The sequence below is a fragment of the Anoplopoma fimbria genome, chromosome 15 (genome assembly GCF_027596085.1).
Source record: "Anoplopoma fimbria isolate UVic2021 breed Golden Eagle Sablefish chromosome 15, Afim_UVic_2022, whole genome shotgun sequence".
NCBI lineage: Eukaryota > Metazoa > Chordata > Actinopteri > Perciformes > Anoplopomatidae > Anoplopoma > Anoplopoma fimbria.
The window spans coordinates 17008641-17027525 of record NC_072463.1 but is presented as its reverse complement, the minus strand read 5'-3'; the positions used below and the strand labels follow the sequence as shown (position 1 = coordinate 17027525).

At 37.1% G+C, this 18885-nt stretch overlaps 2 protein-coding genes across 2 annotated transcripts; one reads left to right on the top strand and one right to left on the bottom strand.

Annotated features, from left to right (window-relative positions):
* Positions 1–10047: 10047 nt before the first annotated feature.
* On the top strand, positions 10048–13439 carry hmgcl (3-hydroxy-3-methylglutaryl-CoA lyase). The gene is made up of 9 exons (XM_054614147.1): positions 10048–10157; positions 10847–10930; positions 11058–11165; positions 11300–11395; positions 11528–11676; positions 11783–11846; positions 11979–12167; positions 12302–12427; positions 12689–13439. The coding sequence occupies exons 1-9, from the start codon at positions 10062–10064 to the stop codon at positions 12788–12790; spliced, it is 1014 nt and encodes a 337-aa protein (XP_054470122.1). The 5' UTR covers positions 10048–10061; the 3' UTR covers positions 12791–13439.
* Positions 13440–14504: 1065 nt separating this feature from the next.
* gjb3 (gap junction protein beta 3) lies at positions 14505–16707 on the bottom strand. Its single transcript, XM_054614018.1, has 2 exons — positions 16569–16707; positions 14505–15895 (listed from the first exon to the last, which is right to left on the bottom strand). The coding sequence occupies exon 2, from the start codon at positions 15824–15826 to the stop codon at positions 14963–14965; it is 864 nt and encodes a 287-aa protein (XP_054469993.1). The 5' UTR covers positions 15827–15895; positions 16569–16707; the 3' UTR covers positions 14505–14962.
* Positions 16708–18885: the final 2178 nt, after the last annotated feature.

The window sequence follows — 18885 nt, the reverse complement described above, 5'->3', positions numbered from 1 at the left end:
CATAATATACTATGACTTTTTTTGAGTTTTTTCGACATACTATACTATGACATTTTCATGACTTTTTTCAACATACTGTACTTAGACTTTCTTCAACATACTATACTATGACTTTTTTCAACATACTATACTATGACTTTTTTTGACTTTTTTTCAACATACTATACTTTTTTATGACATTTATCAACATACTATACTATGACTTTTTTCGACATACTATACTATGACTTTTTTATGACTTTTTTCGAGATACTATACTATGACCTTTTTTTTTTCCTTTTTTCGACATACTATCCTATGACCTTTTTTTATGACTTTTTTTCGACATACTATACTATGACCTTTTCATGACTTTTTTTCAACATACTATACTTAGGCTTTCTTCAACATACTATACTATGATTTTTTTTTTCAACATAATATACTATGACTTTTTTTGAGTTTTTTCGACATACTATACTATGACATTTTCATGACTTTTTTCAACATACTGTACTTAGACTTTCTTCAACATACTATACTATGACTTTTTTCAACATACTATACTATGACCTTTTTATGACTTTTCTTCAACATACTATACTATGACATTTTTCAACATACTATACTTAGGCTTTCTTCAACATACTATACTAACCCCCATGACTTTTTTATGACTTTTTTCTACATACTATACTATGACATTTTCATGACTTTTTTCAACATACTGTACTTAGACTTTCTTCAACATACTATACTATGACTTTTTTCAACATACTATACTATGACTTTTTTTGACTTTTTTCAACATACTATACTATGACCTTTTTATGACTTTTTTCTTCAACATACTATACTTAGGCTTTCTTCAACATACTATACTTAGGCTTTTTCAACATACTATACTATGACCTTTTTATGACTTTTTCGACATACTATACTATGACCTTTTTATGACTTTTTTCGACATACTATACTATGACCTTTTTATGACTTTTTTCGACATACTATACTATGACCTTTTTATAACTTTTTTTCAACATACTATACTTAGGCTTTCTTCAACATACTATACTATGACTTTTTTATGACTTTTTCGACATACTATACTATGACCTTTTTTTTGACTATACTTTTTTTCGACATACTATACTATGACCTTTTTATGACTTTTTCGACATACTATACTATGACCTTTTTATGACTTTTTTCAACCTACTATACTTAGGCTTTCTTCAACATACTATACTATGACTTTTTTCAACATACTATACTATGACTTTTTTGAATTTTTTCGACATACTATACTATGACATTTTCATGACTTTTTTCAACATACTATACTTACGCTTTCTTCAACATACTATACTATGACTTTTTTCAACATACTATACTATGACCTTTTTTTGACTTTTTTCGACATACTATACTATGACCTTTTTATGACTTTTTTCAACATACTATACTATGACCTTTTTCAACATACTATACTATGAGGCTTTTTTCGACATACTATACTATGACCTTTTTATGACTTTTTTTCAACATACTATACTATGACTTTTTTTGACTTTTTTCGACATACTATACTTAGGCTTTCTTCAACATACTATACTATGACCTTTTTATGACTTTTTCGACATACTATACTATGACCTTTTTATGATTTTTGCACATACTATACTATGACCTTTTTATGACTTTTTTCCAAAATACTATACTTAGGCTTTCTTCAACATACTATACTCTGACTTTTTTATAACTTTTTTCGACATACTATAATATGACCTTTTTTTGACTTTTTCGACATACTATACTATGACCTTTTTATGACTTTTTTCGACATACTATACTTAGGCTTTCTTCAACATACTATACTATGACTTTTATATGACTTTTTTCAACATACTACACTATGACTTTTTCGACATACTATACTATGACTCCTCCAATGAATCGCCACCTTATCGTGGTGGAGGGGTTTGTGTGCCCCAGTGATCCTGAGAGCTGTGTTGTCGGGGGCAATAGCCCCTGGTAGGGTCTCCCAAGGCAAAGTGGTCTCGGGGGAGGGGTCAGACTAAGAGCGATTCACCAAACCTCAATGAATCGGACGATGCAAGGTTGTGGCACCTCGCCCGGAATAGGGAAACCGGGGCACCCTCCTGGAGCCAGACCTGGTAGGGGAGCTCTATTTCTGGTGGCCGGGCCTATGGCACATGGGGCCATACTATACTATGACCTTTTTAAAACTTACATCGTGCCATACACCCTGTGGGCCCACCACCCGCAGAGATAGGCATTGGGGTCGGGTGCAATGTGAGCTGGGCGGCAGGCTGGGGCGGACCTTTGCTGACCCCGGCATCACAGACTAGCTCTAGGGACGTGGAATGTCACCTCTCTTTCGGGAAGGAACCGGAGCTGGTGCGGGAGGTGGAACGCTACCAGCTAGATATAGTTGGGCTCACCTCCACGCATAGCACCGGTTCTGGAACCAAACTCCTGGAGAGGGGCTGGACTTTTTCCTTTTCCGGAGTTGCCCAGGGTGAGAGGCGCCGGGCGGGTGTGGGGATTTTCACATAGTCCTATGACTATGCCGCTGTTCTGGAGTTCTCCCGGAGAACGATGACCTTTTCTCTGCGACTGGGAATCGCAGGAGGAAAGTCTCTGACTGTTGTTTGTGCCTATGCACCAAACGGCAGTTCGGAGTCCTTGGGTGGTGTTCTGGAAAGGGCGCCGACTGGGGACTCCATAGTTCTTCTGGGAGACTTCGAGCTGGAAAATGTTGCTGGGGAGAAGGACGTCTGGAGGACCCTCCTTAGCTTGCTGCCTATACCCGGCCCCGGATAAGCGGAAGGAAATGGATGGATGGATGGATATACTATGACCTTTTTTTAACTTTTTTGACATACTATACTATGACCTTTTTATGACTTTTATTCAACGACTATGACTTTTATATGACTTTTTTCAACATACTATACTATGACTTTTTTCGACATTTTTATGAATTCATTCAACATACTATACTATGACCTTTTTATCACTTTTATTACATTACATTACAGTCATTTAGCAGACGCTTTTATCCAAATACTTACAATCAGTAGTATATTACATATCATTCACCCATTCACACATTGTTGACTAATGACACTGATGACAGGCTACCATGCAAGGTGCCACCATCAGACTCTAACTAACATTAATTCACATCCAGTCCACACCGATGGCAAGCCTTCGGGAGCAACTTGGGGTTAAGTGTCTTGCCCAAGGACACATCGACTGCCAAAGCCAGGTATCGAACCACTGACCCTCTGATTGGAGAACTACCTTGCTCTCCACTACACCACAGCCTGCCCCCTTATTCAACATACTATACTATGACTTTTATATGACTTTTTTTTTCAACATACTATACTATGACTTTTTTCGACATACTATACTATGACAATTTTATGACGTTTTTCGACACACTATACTATGACTTTTTTATGAGTTTATTCAACATACTATACTATGACCTTTTTTTGACTTTTTTTCGACATACTATACTATGACTTTTTTCAACATACTATACTATGACTTTTTTATGACTTTTTTCGACATACTATACTATGACTTTTTTTTCAACATACTATACTTAGGCTTTCTTCAAGATACTATACTCTGACTTTTTTATGACTTTTTTCGACATACTATACTATGACCTTTTTATGACTTTTTTCAACATACTACACTTAGGCTTTATTTGACATACTATACTATGACTTTTTTATGAATTTATTCAAAAGGGTGGCTGTGGCACGCCAGGTAGAGCACTCATCCCGTAACCATGAGGTTGGTGGTTCGAATCCCTCTTCAGTAACATGCAGAGGTGTCCTTGAGCGAGACACCTAACCCCCAGTTGCTCCCACTGCTCCTCTGTGATGGGTTAAATGCAGATAATTGTAGTTTGTCATTGTTGGACTAATGAAGGCTTCATTAACATACTATACTATGACTTTTTTAAGGCTTTTTTCGACATACTATACTATGACCTTTTTTTGACTTTTTCGACATACTATACTATGACCTTTTTATGACTTTTTTTCAACATACTATACTTGACTTTTTCAACATACTATACTATGACCTTTTTTTTGACTTTTTTTCGACATACTATACTATGACCTTTTTTTTTTTTTCGACATACTATACTATGACCTTTTTTATGACTTTTTTCGACATACTATACTATGACCTTTTTATGACTTTTTTCAACATACTATACTTAGGCTTTTTTTTGAATTTTTTCAACATACTATACTATGACTTTTTTATGACTTTTTTCGACATACTATACTATGACCTTTTTATGACTTTTTTCGACATACTATACTTAACCTTTTTTTTTTCTTCAACATACTATACTATGACTTTTTTCAACATACTATACTATGACTTTTTTTGACATACTATACTATGACATTTTATGACTTTTTTCAACATACTATACTTACGCTTTCTTCAACATACTATACTATTACTTTTTTCAACATACTATACTATGACTTTTTTTTTTTTCAACATACTATACTTAAGCTTTTTCAACATACTATACTATGACCAAAATTTTTATGACTTTTTTTGACATACTATACTATGACATTTTTATGACTTTTTTCAACATACTATACTTAGGCTTTCTTCAACATACTATACTATGACTTTTTTCAACATACTATACTATGACCTTTTTTGACTTTTTTTGACATACTATACTATGACCTTTTTATGACTTTTTTCAACATACTATATTATGACCTTTTTTATGACTTTTTTCGACATACTATACTATGACCTTTTTTTGACTTTTTTCAACATACTATACTATGACCTTTTTATGACTTTTTTCAACATACTATACTATGACCTTTTTTTAACTTTTTTCAACATACTATACTATGACTTTCTTTTTTATGACTTTATCAACATACTATACTATGACTTTTTTAGGCTTTCTCCAACATACTATACTATGACTTTTTTATTTTTTTTTGACATACTATACTATGACCTTTTTATGACTTTTTTTCATACTATACTATACTTTTTATGACTTTTTTCAACATACTATACTATGACCTTTTTATGACTTTTTTCAACATACTATACTATGACTTTTTTTTTGACATACTATACTATGACATTTTTATGACTTTTTTCAACATACTGTACTTATGACTTTTTTCAACATACTATACTATGACTTTTTATGACTTTTTTCAACATACTATACTATGACTTTTTTTGACTTTTTTCGACATACTATACTATGACCTTTTTTGACTTTTTCGACATACTATACTATGACCTTTTTATGACTTTTTTCAACATACTATACTTAGGCTTTCTTCAACATACTATACTATGACTTTTTTCAACATACTATACTATGACCTTTTTATGACTTTTTTTGACATACTATACTATGACTTTTTTATGACTTTTTTCAACATACTATACTTAGGCTTTCTTCAACATACTATACTATGACCTTTTTATGACTTTTTTTTCAACATACTATACTATGATATTTTTGACTTTTTTCGACATGCTATCCTATGACTTTTTTATGACTTTTTTCGACATACTATACTATGACTTTTTCATGATTTTTTTCAACATACTATACTATGACTTTTTTTCAACATACTATACTATGACTTTTTTATGACTTTTTTCGACATACTATACTATGACTTTTTATTACTTTTTTTCAACATACTATACAATTACTTTTTTCAATATACTATACGATGACTTTTTTATGACTTTTTTTTCAAAATACTATACATATGACCTTTTTATGACTTTTTTCGACAGGTATACTATGACTTTTTTATGACTTTTTTCAACATACTAGAGGTGTCTTTATGACTTTTTACATGACTATTTTTTCAACATACTATACTAAAATGACAGATAATTTTGTTTGTTGGACTTTTTTCGACATACTATACTATGACTTTTTTATGACTTTTTTCGACATACTATACTATGACCTTTTTATGACTATGACATTTTTTTTTTTCAACATACTATACTTATGACTTTATTCAACATACTATACTATGACTTTTTTCAACATACTATACTATGACTTTTTATTTTTTTTCGACATACTATACTATGACCTTTTTATGACTTTTTTCGACATACTATACTATGACTTTTTATGATTTTTTTCAACATATACTATGACTTTTATATTACTTTTCACGACATACTATACTATGACTTTTTTATGACTTTATTCAACATACTATACTATGACTTTTTGTGATTTTTTTGACATACTATACTATGACTTTTATATTACTTTTTATGACATACTATAACATTACCTTTTTGTGACTTTTTTCGACATACTGTTATATGACTTTATTCAACATACTATACTATGACTTTTTTCAGCATACTAAACTATGACTTTTTTTGACATACTATACTATGACTTTTACAACATACTCTACTGTGACTTTTTATGACTTTATCTAACATACTATACTATGACCTTTTTATGACTTTTTTCGACATACAATACTATGACTTTTATATTACTTTTTTTCAACATACTATACTATCACTTTTTCGACATACTATACTATGACTTTTATATTACTTTTCACGACATACTATACTATGACTTTTTTATGACTTTATTCAACATACTATACTATGACCTTTTTATGACTTTTTTCGACATACTATACTATGACTTTTTTTGACATACTATACTATGACTTTTTCAACATACTATACTATGACTTTTTTATGACTTTTTAACATACTATACTATGACTTTTTTTTATGACTTTTTTCGACATACTATACTATGACTTTTATATTACTTTTTTCAACATACTATACCTTTTTATGACTTTTTTCAACATACTATACTATGACCTTTATATGACTTTTTCAACATACTATACTATGACTTTTTTATGACTTTTTTCAACATACTATACAATGACTTTTTTTGATTTTTTTCGACATACTATACTATGACTTTTTATGACTTTTTTTCGACATACTTCATAATGACTCTTTTTATGACTTTTTTGACTTGCTATAAATGGCTTTTTTCGACATACTATACTCATACTTTTTTCAACATACTGTAACTTGACTTTATTCAACATACTATACTATGACTTTTTTATGACTTTTTTCGACTTACTATAACATTACCTTTTTTTTATGACTTTTTTCTATAACATAATACTATACTATGACTTTTTGACATACTATACTATGACTTTTATATGACTTTTTACGACATACTTACTATGACTTTTTTCCATATACTTGACTTTTTATGACTTTTTTTTTCAACATACTATACTATGACTTTTTATGATTTTTTCGACATACTATACTATGAATTTTTTGACATACTATACTATGACTTTTTATGACTTTATTCAACTATACTATAATATGCTTTTTTATGACATACTATAGAAATGACTTTTTTCAACATACTATACTATGACTTTTTTATGACTTTTTTCGACATACTATACTATGACCTTTTTATGACTTTTTTTCAACATAATATACTATGACTTACTTTTTCGACATACTATACTATGACTTTTTTATGACTTTATTCAACATACTATACTATGACTTTTTATGACTTATTTCGACATACTATACTATGACTTTTTTATGACTTTATTCAACATACTATACTATGACCTTTTATATGACTTTTTTCGACATGCTATACTATGACTTTTTTATGACTTTTTTCGACTTACTATATACTATACTTTTTGACTTTTTTTGACTTTTTTTCATGACTTTTTTCGACATACTATACTATGACTTTTTTATGACTTTTTTCGACATACTATACTATGACCTTTTTATGACTTTTTATAACATACCTATACTATGACTTTTTTTTTATGACTTTTTTGACATACTATACTATGACCTTTTTATGACTTTTTCGACATATTATACTATGACCTTTTTTGACATACTTTTCTATGACTTTTTTCAAAATAATACACAATGCCTTTTTTTTTTTACTTTTTTCAACATCATATACTATGACTTCTTTTGACATACTATACTATGATTATTTTATGAAATTGTTTGACATGATATACTTTGACTTTTAATGTAATTCAACCTCAATTTGCTTTCTTACATTAAACAGAACTCTTCTCTGAGGTTGTGTGATTGGGGGAATGTCTTTCCTTATGTGCAGCTTGACTTAAAAGTAATTATTTGAATAATATATTTGCTGGTGAGCAGGTGATGATGCATTCACAGACCTCATCACCGGCTTAGCTTTTCAACTCTACTTCCCACTCATCCGTTCATGGGCGTCAAGGAGGTGAATCTATCCTCCCAAAAGGAGATGGTGACCTCTCTGCAGAGATCCGTTGACCTGTTGTTCCCACTCATGACACACAGAAAGGGTTTTACTCCCCTTTCTTCTGATCAGTCGAACAGACCTTAAGGTGCATTTTCTCAGAATCCATGAGGGTTTAGGGTTGTCTCACTGTCAAATCATTGAGTGCTTGAGGGCCCTCTCGCAGACTTTTTGAGCCCTTTATGCACACTTTTCCTAAGTCAACATTTCGGCAGACTATCCCTGATGGATTTACCAACAATTCCTAGAGTTGTGAAGTAAAACTAAGAGTAAAACAGGCTTACAAGAGGATGCCCGGAGGCTTGATAAAATATTAACAAAGAGGACTGCACATTTGTTCAGCCTAGCATTTTATATATAAATGAAATCAGAGGAACACACGCATAGGCTATAACCATTATTTTACTTTTGTTATTGAAGCTGTTTATACAGAAGCGAGTAAATAGATTATTTGAAAAGTACTTCTCATCTCTTAAGTTAAGTGCCTGGAAGACGTTAAAATCAGGAAATAAAAACCGTTTAAAACCCCCACAATTGTACATAACATATTGTGATGTCATCTAACTTGATATGTCGCCGCAATATGCTTTCCCATTCGTATTTTATACAATTTCAAGGTCTTTCAGTCTCTCATACTTAACCTCCAGATGATGTCAGTAAAGCCCAGTGTGTTAAAGGCTTTGGAGAGTACATTAGGATTGGACCAGGGAAAACCTGGGCTGTCTTACCGAACTGATAATCACACTCATAGTACCCTTTGTATTTTAAACTCGCATTGTGGTACAAGATCCTTACTTTTATACGTGGGGTTATATCCCAATGTTATGACACATGACGTCTCCTACTTCTCAAAATGAACACCAGTAACTAAACAATCAACCACGAGCGCCCTCTATCGTTCACATAAAGCACTGTCGCATTACAACGGGGGGGGGGCTTAATTCACATTAATATATATTAAGGCGAGACACTACAAGCAAAAACATGTTTTTTCATGCACTGGATAATTATGCTCTTTTGCTTCAAAAACGTGTATTATTTCAGGCTGGTGAAAAGAAAACATCCGAAATACAAAATAAGGGGTTTATTTATTTACTACAATTTCGATTTGCATCTGTATTTCTTCTAAATTCACAAAAAGTTAGCGTTAGAGAATGCATCATTTGCATATTTAGACATACAGTTTCTGGCAGAAATTGATATTTTTTTACGACAGTATTTTCAGATTGTTTTGAGTGATATACAAAGGGATATCCAAAATTCCCTCTGTGAAAACCTTTGACTCTCTCATATGTCAACAAAATGAAATCACTTTGAACCTGGCTTATCCAAGGTTCAGATATCTGTGCAAGTTGGCACATACTTAATGAGAGAATGCCTCATTTGCACATTAAAACATAGATTTTTAAGAAAAACTGTAAACAAAATAAACATGCCTTAATGTAACTGGGGAAGTTTAAAGGTGATTAATTTTTTTTTTTATTAGTTACATTTATTACCTTATTCACCTGGGTCGTCTCCGCTTGAATAAACGGATACCAAAATATTCACTTCCAATCCCCGGCCCATAGATGGTGTTGCGGGGCTGTTATAGGTCTCCGTGCCTCCCGATCTCCAGGAAGAGCTGACGTCAGACTGGACCGTCATGGCGGCTGTGATGAGGCTTGTCAACAGAAGCGCTTTATGTCCAGCAATGGGTCGGCAGTACGTGGCTTTCAGCGCAGCAGCAAGGGTCAACGCAGTGAGTTTCCTTTTGCGTTTTCCTCCCAGCAGCTTCCATGGTGTGCGAGAAGCCAGCAGCCTGCACGGCAATGCGTGACGTCCGGGTGACTGTGAGCGTCCTCTGCGGTTCATATTACACAGTTGGTAACCTAGGAAGATGTTAGTTAACCACATGTCATGCTTAACAGGCCAGCTGTTGCTTATCAAATTCTTCTTTACATCTGTATTAAATGTGTGTGTGTGTGTGTGTGTGTGTGTGTGTGTGTGTGTGTGTGTGTGTGTGTGTGTGTGTGTGTGTGTGTGTGTGTGTGTGTGTGTGTGTGTGTGTGTGTGTGTGTGTGTGTGTGTGTGTGTGTGTGTGTGTGTGTGTGTGTGTGTGTGTGTGTGTGTGTCGGGGCGGCTGTGGTGTAGTGCAAGGTTGTTCTCCAATCAGAAGGTCGGTGGTTCGATACCCGGCTTCGGCAGTCGATGTGTCCTTGGGCAAGATACTTAACCCCAAGTTGCTCCCGAAGGCTTGCCATCGGTGTGGACTGGATGTGAATGAATGCTAGTTAGAGTCTGATGGTGGCACCTTGCATGGTAGCCTGTCATGAATGGGTGAATGATATGTAATATACTACTGATTGTAAGTCGCTTTGGATAAAAGCGTCTGCTAAATGACTGTAATGTAATGTAAATGTAATGTGTGTGTTTGTGTGTGTTTTGCAGGCCGGCAAAAGAGCAGGTCAAACTCTTCCAGAGAAGGTGAAAATAGTGGAGGTGGGACCCAGAGATGGTCTACAGAATGAAAAGGTAGCGTCACGTGATATTGATTACATAGCTCATGCATTGTGTGACCTGAGGGAAAGAGTCTCACTCGTGCATTTGTGTTTTCTTTAAGTGTTCCTAATCTTGTTGCTTTTACTGCTTCCACTCACAGACTATCGTGCCAACAGAGACAAAAATCCATTTGATTGACATGCTGTCAGCGTCAGGGCTGTCGGTCATCGAGGCCACCAGCTTTGTATCGCCAAAGTGGGTCCCACAGGTGAGTTTGTTCTCCCGGAGCCATTCATATGGAAAGTGCTGACACGCCCGACTTAGGGTGGTGTAGAAACTTCATGATAGTGGCTTCTTTTCTCCAGCACTAATTGGTTCCTGTCGTCTTTGTCCAAATGTCAGATGGCAGACCAGGTGGAGGTGATGAAGGGGATCTGTAGGAAACCTGGAGTGTCGTACCCGGTCCTCACCCCCAACCTCAAGGGTTTCCAGGCTGCTGTGAGTTTTGTCGTATACAAACGCACTTCCCCAATAGCTTAACTTTATAGTGTATATCCAGCTTTTACACTGTAGGTGATGTGTCTAAATGATCTACATAAAATTACTTTTCCTTTCTTTAATTTATGACAGGTGAAGGCAGGAGCTTCAGAGGTAGCCATATTTGGTGCTGCATCTGAGCTGTTCAGTAAGAAGAACATAAACTGCTCAGTGGATGAGAGTTTACAGCGCTTTGACGAGGTTATGAAAACGGCTAAAGAGGCTGGTGTGCCAGTAAGAGGGTAGGCTGCCTGGCTCGCTCTTAACTGTCTCTCTTCATTTCTAAATCAATGGAAATGCAGAGTGTGATTTTTGCAGTAATTTCATCTCTGTTTCTTGTCTCCACAGTTATGTGTCATGTGTTCTTGGATGTCCGTATGAAGGCAAGGTGGCACCTGAAAAAGTTGCACAAGTGAGTTCTCACTTGATACAAGTTTAGATTACATAAACTGACAGACTCCATTTATCATCCTTTGACAAATAGCATAAACACAACAAAAGCACTGTTCATGCCACCAGGTCAAGCTCTGACTCTATCTTGCAGGTAGCTAAGCGTCTGTACTCCATGGGCTGCTATGAGATCTCTCTGGGGGACACTATTGGAGTGGGGACTCCAGGTAGCATGAGTGAAATGCTGGAGGCGGTGAGCAGAGAGGTGCCAGTTAATGCGTTGGCCGTGCACTGCCACGACACCTACGGCCAGGCCCTGGCTAACATCCTCGTAGCCCTACAGGTCAGAACTGGTCCTGTAATGCTTTCTGAAAAGATATCGGAATTATGTGCAATACAATGTGTTTGTAGGTGATGTACTGTTATTACAATGTTTTGTTAGTTATTTTCAAGGTAAAAGTTTTTTGTGTTTTGCAGATGGGAATCAGTGTGGTAGACTCGTCAGTAGCTGGACTGGGCGGCTGTCCCTATGCCAATGGGGCTTCTGGGAATGTTGCTACTGAAGATGTAGTCTATATGCTGCACGGACTTGGGATTCAAACAGTAAGAAATCACACTTTATGTTTCTCTTTAGCCTCCCCCTGTCTTTAAGTTTCTTTATAGTATAGATTAAAGATGCTGCTTTTGTGTTTAATTTAATATATTATATTTTTTTTATAAAAAATGCTCTTTAATGAATACAATGCACAAGCTTTACAGAATGTTCCAGTCCACTCCATCATAATATAGTTTGCGGTTGTAATTATTGTGTATGATGTGAGCTCCCTCAAGTTTGACCCTTTTGACTTTCTGTCCTCACCTCAGGGAGTGGACCTCTCAAAGCTGATGGACGCTGGAGCTTTCATCTGTCGAACCCTCAACAGAAAGACCAACTCCAAAGTGGCGCAGGCTACATGCAAGCTGTAGACAAAAGCCAAACCACGGGCTCTTTTTCACAGACTGTACACTGCAACACAACCATGTAACCTGGAGCAATCATCCTTTGTATGTTCAGTTCTCCCTATTCTAACTTTAGTTTTGATTCATCCTCTCCTGGTAAGAGAATATAAGATTTAGATGGTACTGAACCCTTCCACTGTTAGAATAAAATATCAGATTACATATCCACTACATGATAGCATAGCTGATACAGTGCCTTATGTTAAGTCAGTCAGTAATCATACAGATGGTGCCTATTAAACGCCATGCCTTTACCTGGTGCTTTAATAGTGTGCTTACATTCCTTTCTGGGCAGTGGGTAAGCCAGAGTGAAGCACAGACTTTGTTTATAATAATAAATGAACCAGTAAAAATAATGTCTTAGCGACGGGTAAACTCACTGTTGACGTCAGAAAAGACGGAAGTGTTTGTTTGACTTCTATTATCCTCTGTATGCAGTGATCAGTGTCTTCAAATGAATTCTCTATATAGGGAGCATCTATGGAAATCAGTCCTTATGAACTTGGGCATTGTACTGGCTGTGTATTTATTTAAAATAGCCTTTCTTCAAATTCAACATGTACATATCCATTTAGATTGTGAATATAAAAAATAAATATTTCATAAATCAAATGTGTCCCTGATGTAAAGTTGACAGCTTTGTGATGAATGTACAGGCTCTGAAACATAGTTTTAGATAATATAAATGGCTGAACACTGTATTAAGAGAGTATTACTAATCAAGAATATTGAACCTAGGATGTGTAACCCCTTTTTACAACTGTTATCAGTTTGTTGCGGAAATGATTCGGAATAAACAAACTTTTCTTTGCCCCACCTTGTTAAAACCTGACTGACACGTCTGACAGGCAGACTGAGATTCTTACCACAGGCCTTCGCATCTCTTCAAAACATACATCGTAGGCGTCGCTGACAGTAAAATAACATGTCATGGTGACTCACAGCAAATTCTAATGGAAAAATTGAGCTCCTTAAATAATGAGTATCAGACAGTAACTATGAAGAAATAATTTGTCCCTCCCACATATAAATATAAACCATATTCCAGGAATAAATTTAACAGCAGCCCTTATCGTTAAAACACCAAACAATAACACACGTTCGATAAATTTAATATATTTAGTTTTGTAAAAATTACATTAACAATTAGTGCATAAAATACATTTCAACCTGATGTCCTCATGGGACAGCTTGGATCACAAAAATGAGTTATAGTTCAATAAGGCATCTGTTTGTCCAACCTTCCTCCCACCTCCTCTGCGCTACAGCTCTACCAACACAGAATTAAACAGCAGCATTCCTTTTGCCTTTTTTAAATCAACAGTGGTCTTGGATGAGGCGAGTCAAAACACAGGCAGTCTATGTACAGCATGACTGTGCAGCATAAACCAAGCATATGAGTTTTGTTCAAATCAAATATCAAATATCAAAATAAAGCAGCAAAAAAAAAAGAAAATGGCAGTTTGCACACATTCAAGTATTACTCAGCCATAACTCTATGACTTTGGAGTGCCCACACTCCAATGCTGACTTTTTTACCATTCTTCCAGCAGATGGTGAAGATAAAGCTATGATGAAAGTTCAGTTAAACAAAAGAGACCCCTGAATGGGGATCTCTTTTGTTTAACTGAGCATTCAGTGGAATTCAGTGACAACAGAGCACCCTGACACACCACTGTATACACTGGCAGGGAGGGTGAATACCTCTGCCAGGTGTGTCCTGCCCTCCTTGTGTGACGCCAAGCGTCTCAATTCCTCCCCCTCTCGTGTTAAAACTCCAATCACAAGAAACACAGAAACCTCACAGGAATGTTCTAATATGGGTGAAGGGGTGAAGTTGAAAAGGCACACAGACCTTTATTGTATTCAAAGAAGAATCATTATATCATTTACAAATCATTTTGGCTCTGGCTGACTTATAAATATTGTGGATGTTGACTTGGAAACCAAAGTTCACACGCTCAAAAAGAGTCTGAGATGTGGACACAGGGGCCCACAGGATGAATCCAGTACTGATGACTCAACTTCCAGGGTCTGACACACATGGAAGCTTTTGGCTCATAGTTCTGAGTCTGTTTACTGTGCTTTGTCATTGGGTTCTAGCCCAAGTACTGCTGAGTGCTGCAGCCTGACTTCCGTTCACGAGGAAATGGACAGATTAGGAGCAGAGGCCCGTATCTTCTCTTGCATTTTGAGTCCAGATAGCCTGTGTGAAGGCTTGAATGCACTCCTAAAGGATGGAGGCTTATCTTTCAGGTCCAGCCTGGACATGGTCGTGTTGCCATTGGTAAAGGCTTCCTTGTTGTACTCGTTGTTATGCGCGGCCATGTTGCGACTGCGCTTATTGATCTTGTTTGCGATACGCACAAAGCGTTTGGATATGAGATAAATGATCTCGCAGATGTTCAGGACGATGCAGAGGCCTGAAGCTCCAACCATGAAGTAGGTGAAGACCTTCTTCTCAGTGGGGTGGCCGATGTAGCAGTCCACCAGGTTGGGACAGGGTGACACGTTGCACTTGACCAACCTTGGCAGGTAGAAACTGTCGTAGATGCGGTGGAGGATGTAGAGGAAGGAGACCTCGATGCCCGTCTTTACGAAGAGGCTGACCAGATAGGTCCACCACAAGCCGCCGTGCTTCTTGCCCGTGTTGTTGTACAGCTTGGTGGTGTCTCCGTGCTTTGCCTTGTACTTGCGCTCACGGTCGTCACGGTACGCCACATGCATGACCACCATGAAGGACGGGCAGGTGACGAAGATGAGCTGCAGGGCCCACAGGCGGATGTGGGAGATGGGGAAGAAGTGGTCGTAGCAGACGTTGGCACAGCCGGGCTGCTTGGTGTTGCAGTCAAAGTCCTTCTGCTCGTCGCCCCACACTCGCTCGGCTGCCACCACGTACACCATCACCCTGAATACAAACACCACAGACAGCCATACCCGCCCGAATGCCGTGGAGTATTTGTTCACCCCACTGAGGAGGGCTTGGAAGGTCTTCCAGTCCATGTCCTTGGCTGGCCGTCAAATACCTCGTCTGTGGAAGTCCTCTCTTACTGGTAATAGTTTATCTTCAACCTTGGACGAGGAAAATTGAAAAATGGGTGAACATGCTTTCATTGTCTGCTGAGTATCTTGCTTTCACTCTGTGTTAGTGGTTCCTCACTTAACTCCAGGTGGCTTCAATAACAATTAACCTTTCATTCTGACTTTTTAAAACACCTATTTATCTTCCAAAGCTGATTTAATGTTAAAAAAAATACATATCCCACAGGCCTCATTTATCAACCTAACCAGAAACAAACACTGATGACAAAAACACAGTTAAGAGTAGGCCTCGATCCAAACAGGTCATTAAGGAAACAAGTTTGACCAACGTTATTAACACAGTTTGTATATGTTTTGTAATATTGTATACAAATATTGATTTAGGAAACAAAATCAATACTATCAGCTTCTGTTGGGTATGTGTTAACATAAAAACACAGTTCAGCCACGTGAATGGTGTCAAAAAACAGACTTTTACGCACAGGCTGCGTGGTGATTTGGACATATGTTCTTTATTTTGGGCTGTTAGCTGACATAAGGCCCTTTGACAACCACCAGGGATTATTTATCGTTTCATAGACTGCCGTATAAAAAGCCAACAAATCAACACATTTCCATCTGGCTGTAACGCGAACTTTACGAAGCTCAACTTCAACATCGCGGACGCACCATAAGATCATAACAGCGAGATTTTTTTACTTACCAAAATAAGCGTTAGTCCATTCTAAGTTTAAAGACAAGCGATGGCGTGTATTTCAGGGGGATTTCTTGTCACTTTGACGTCGTTTTAGTCCTTTAACGCACAGATTTGGTTCGCTTCGCCAGGTACAGGAGCGCAGTGTTGAGAAATGCGCCTGTGGGTGTGGTTAAAGAAGAAATACTGGAGCTGCCCCAGATGTCTCTCTCTCTCTCTCTCTCTCTCTCTCTCTCTCTCCTCTCTCTCTCTCTTTCTCTCTCTCTCTCTCTCTCTCTCTGTCCCCACTCACACCCCAGTGTTAGGTGGCAAATCAAATATTTTCAGGTAACACAGTAACCATTTCCAGGTACTTTGGGTAGGTTTGGAGATAGCCCTTCACATGGACAAACGGTATGGAAGCAGATAAACCAATCAGAGCCTTGGTGACTTGAGCCCACACATCGTTTAGGTCCTGGATTAGCAACGTGGACTTAAGTCTTCTCAGACAGGGTTAAATGAGGCAAAGCATCCTATAAGGGATGTTTGTGCAGATTATAAAGTTTTGAGATAACAGATTTGGGTCAATTATTTTTATGTGCATGTTTCCAGGTAGGGTTGTCTCCCTGTCCTAACATGTTTCTGAGTATTTCGTGATACGTACGAGGCAGACACACCCAGGTGAATGCATTTTATTGTTGTTGTGCTTGTTCTCAACTACGTCTTGTTGCAAGTGACAAGGCTCATGATGAGTGTAAGACAACATTCTTTCTAGGATTCTCTGAGGGAGCAGGTTATTGGAAAAAAAAAGGTGAGGTTCAAGGTGGAGAAGAAGCGAAGAGCGGGAGGACTGGTTCATATGTTACAGAGTTCAGTTGTTGATGTCCCTTTTAGATGCAACACCCATAACAGAGCCAAAAGGGCGTACTGTGTTTCCTTTATTCTTTTTAAGGCTCTTCTCGGGTGACACGGTCACAATTCATAAGCCTTTAGAGCTAAAATCCTCATTGTCAGGTCATGAGCTTTAGTTCCCATTTCACCATCTTTCATAACCAAACCTATGTTTCTAACCATTTACAGACAAGATTTCCCAATCAAACTGCTTCACTGTGTTTATGTTACACCCAGCTCCTCATTAGTCGTGTTTGCGGATGAGTCCTCAGATGCTGTCAGGAATATCAAAGATCAGCATGCCTTTGCTGTGCCAAGGCTTGCCAGTTCTTGCAGACCGGGGCCTGCCTTCAGAGCTGTTTAATCATGTGTTTATATTATACAATAGGATAAAAGATGTGCTTGTGAATCACCGGTCTCAAGTCAGATTTATTTTCATGCTCAGTAGAATAACATACAATCTGTCAATGAGCCTTTTTCTTTCAAGCTCACAACAGCAACGGCTCACAACGACCATGCCCAATATTTCTAAGAAGATAAGAAAGGGCTCTCCAAAAGAAACTTCCTGAGAACAATAGAATTTAAATCGGTAATTTACAAGGTTCCTGTATATAAGCTGTTGAGATGCCACAGAGTTGCAAATTTAGGTAACCTGAAAATCAAGCTGAATTTGTTTTTTTCACTTTGTTAGAATGTTGACGTGAAACTGAGACGTGGACAGATGTGGGTGCCAGGCTGAAAACATGGCTAACCACAAGTAATTAAATCATCTGTTCACTTTTTTTAATGCCGTTAGAAAAAGGTTTGTTTCTAATATATTCATCTGTCAAAGGCTCAATCCGTAATACCAAGAGTTAAAAGATACACTATAAAGAGGATGTTATAGTTGTTCTGGCTTCTCCAAATGAATCACTTCATCTCGAAGTCTTGCAGCCATGAGCTAAAACTCTCAGAACATTGTTAGAAGTATCAACTGCTGTCGGGCTTTTCAGGAAAGTTCATCCATGGCATAAAGCGTGGGCACGTGAACCCAACATCCGTACATCATGAGGAACAGTTCAGCCGACTGTAATTTAACTTGAGATGGGGGAGGGGAAAGAAGGGTTGCGTCTTGGCTCCAGATGAAGAACTGGTCCAGGCAGTCTGCCGGGACACACCTGGAGGAATGCACGCTGTGAGTCAGCCTCTGCCTGCCACAAGTCACGACAAGAAAGACTAACACAACAGGATAGACTCATTACTTTTCACTGCTGGCAGCGTGAAAGAGGGAAATGTACCAGTGCAAAGACAAGGCGGGGACCAGAACAAAAATAATACTGGAAAAGAGCTGGGAGGATCTTTTAAAGGGTGTGATTGTCGGCCTATTATAGAACCATCCAGTCAAGCTGGACAAACTGAATAAGAACAAAGAGAACTGTGCATACTAATGGGTTGCTGAGTGTACATTAATGCGAAA

What these genes read in the sequence shown, in the direction of transcription:
- hmgcl (XM_054614147.1), top strand. Translation starts at nt 10,062, where the DNA reads ATGGCGGCTGTGATGAGGCTTGTCAACAGAAGCGCTTTATGTCCAGCA. An exon ending in ATGGTCTACAGAATGAAAAG is followed by an intron (nt 10,931 to 11,057) that starts GTAGCGTCACGT and finishes TTCCACTCACAG; the next exon opens with ACTATCGTGCCAACAGAGAC. An exon ending in CACCTGAAAAAGTTGCACAA is followed by an intron (nt 11,847 to 11,978) that starts GTGAGTTCTCAC and finishes TCTATCTTGCAG; the next exon opens with GTAGCTAAGCGTCTGTACTC.
- gjb3 (XM_054614018.1), bottom strand. Translation starts at nt 15,826, where the DNA reads ATGGACTGGAAGACCTTCCAAGCCCTCCTCAGTGGGGTGAACAAATAC.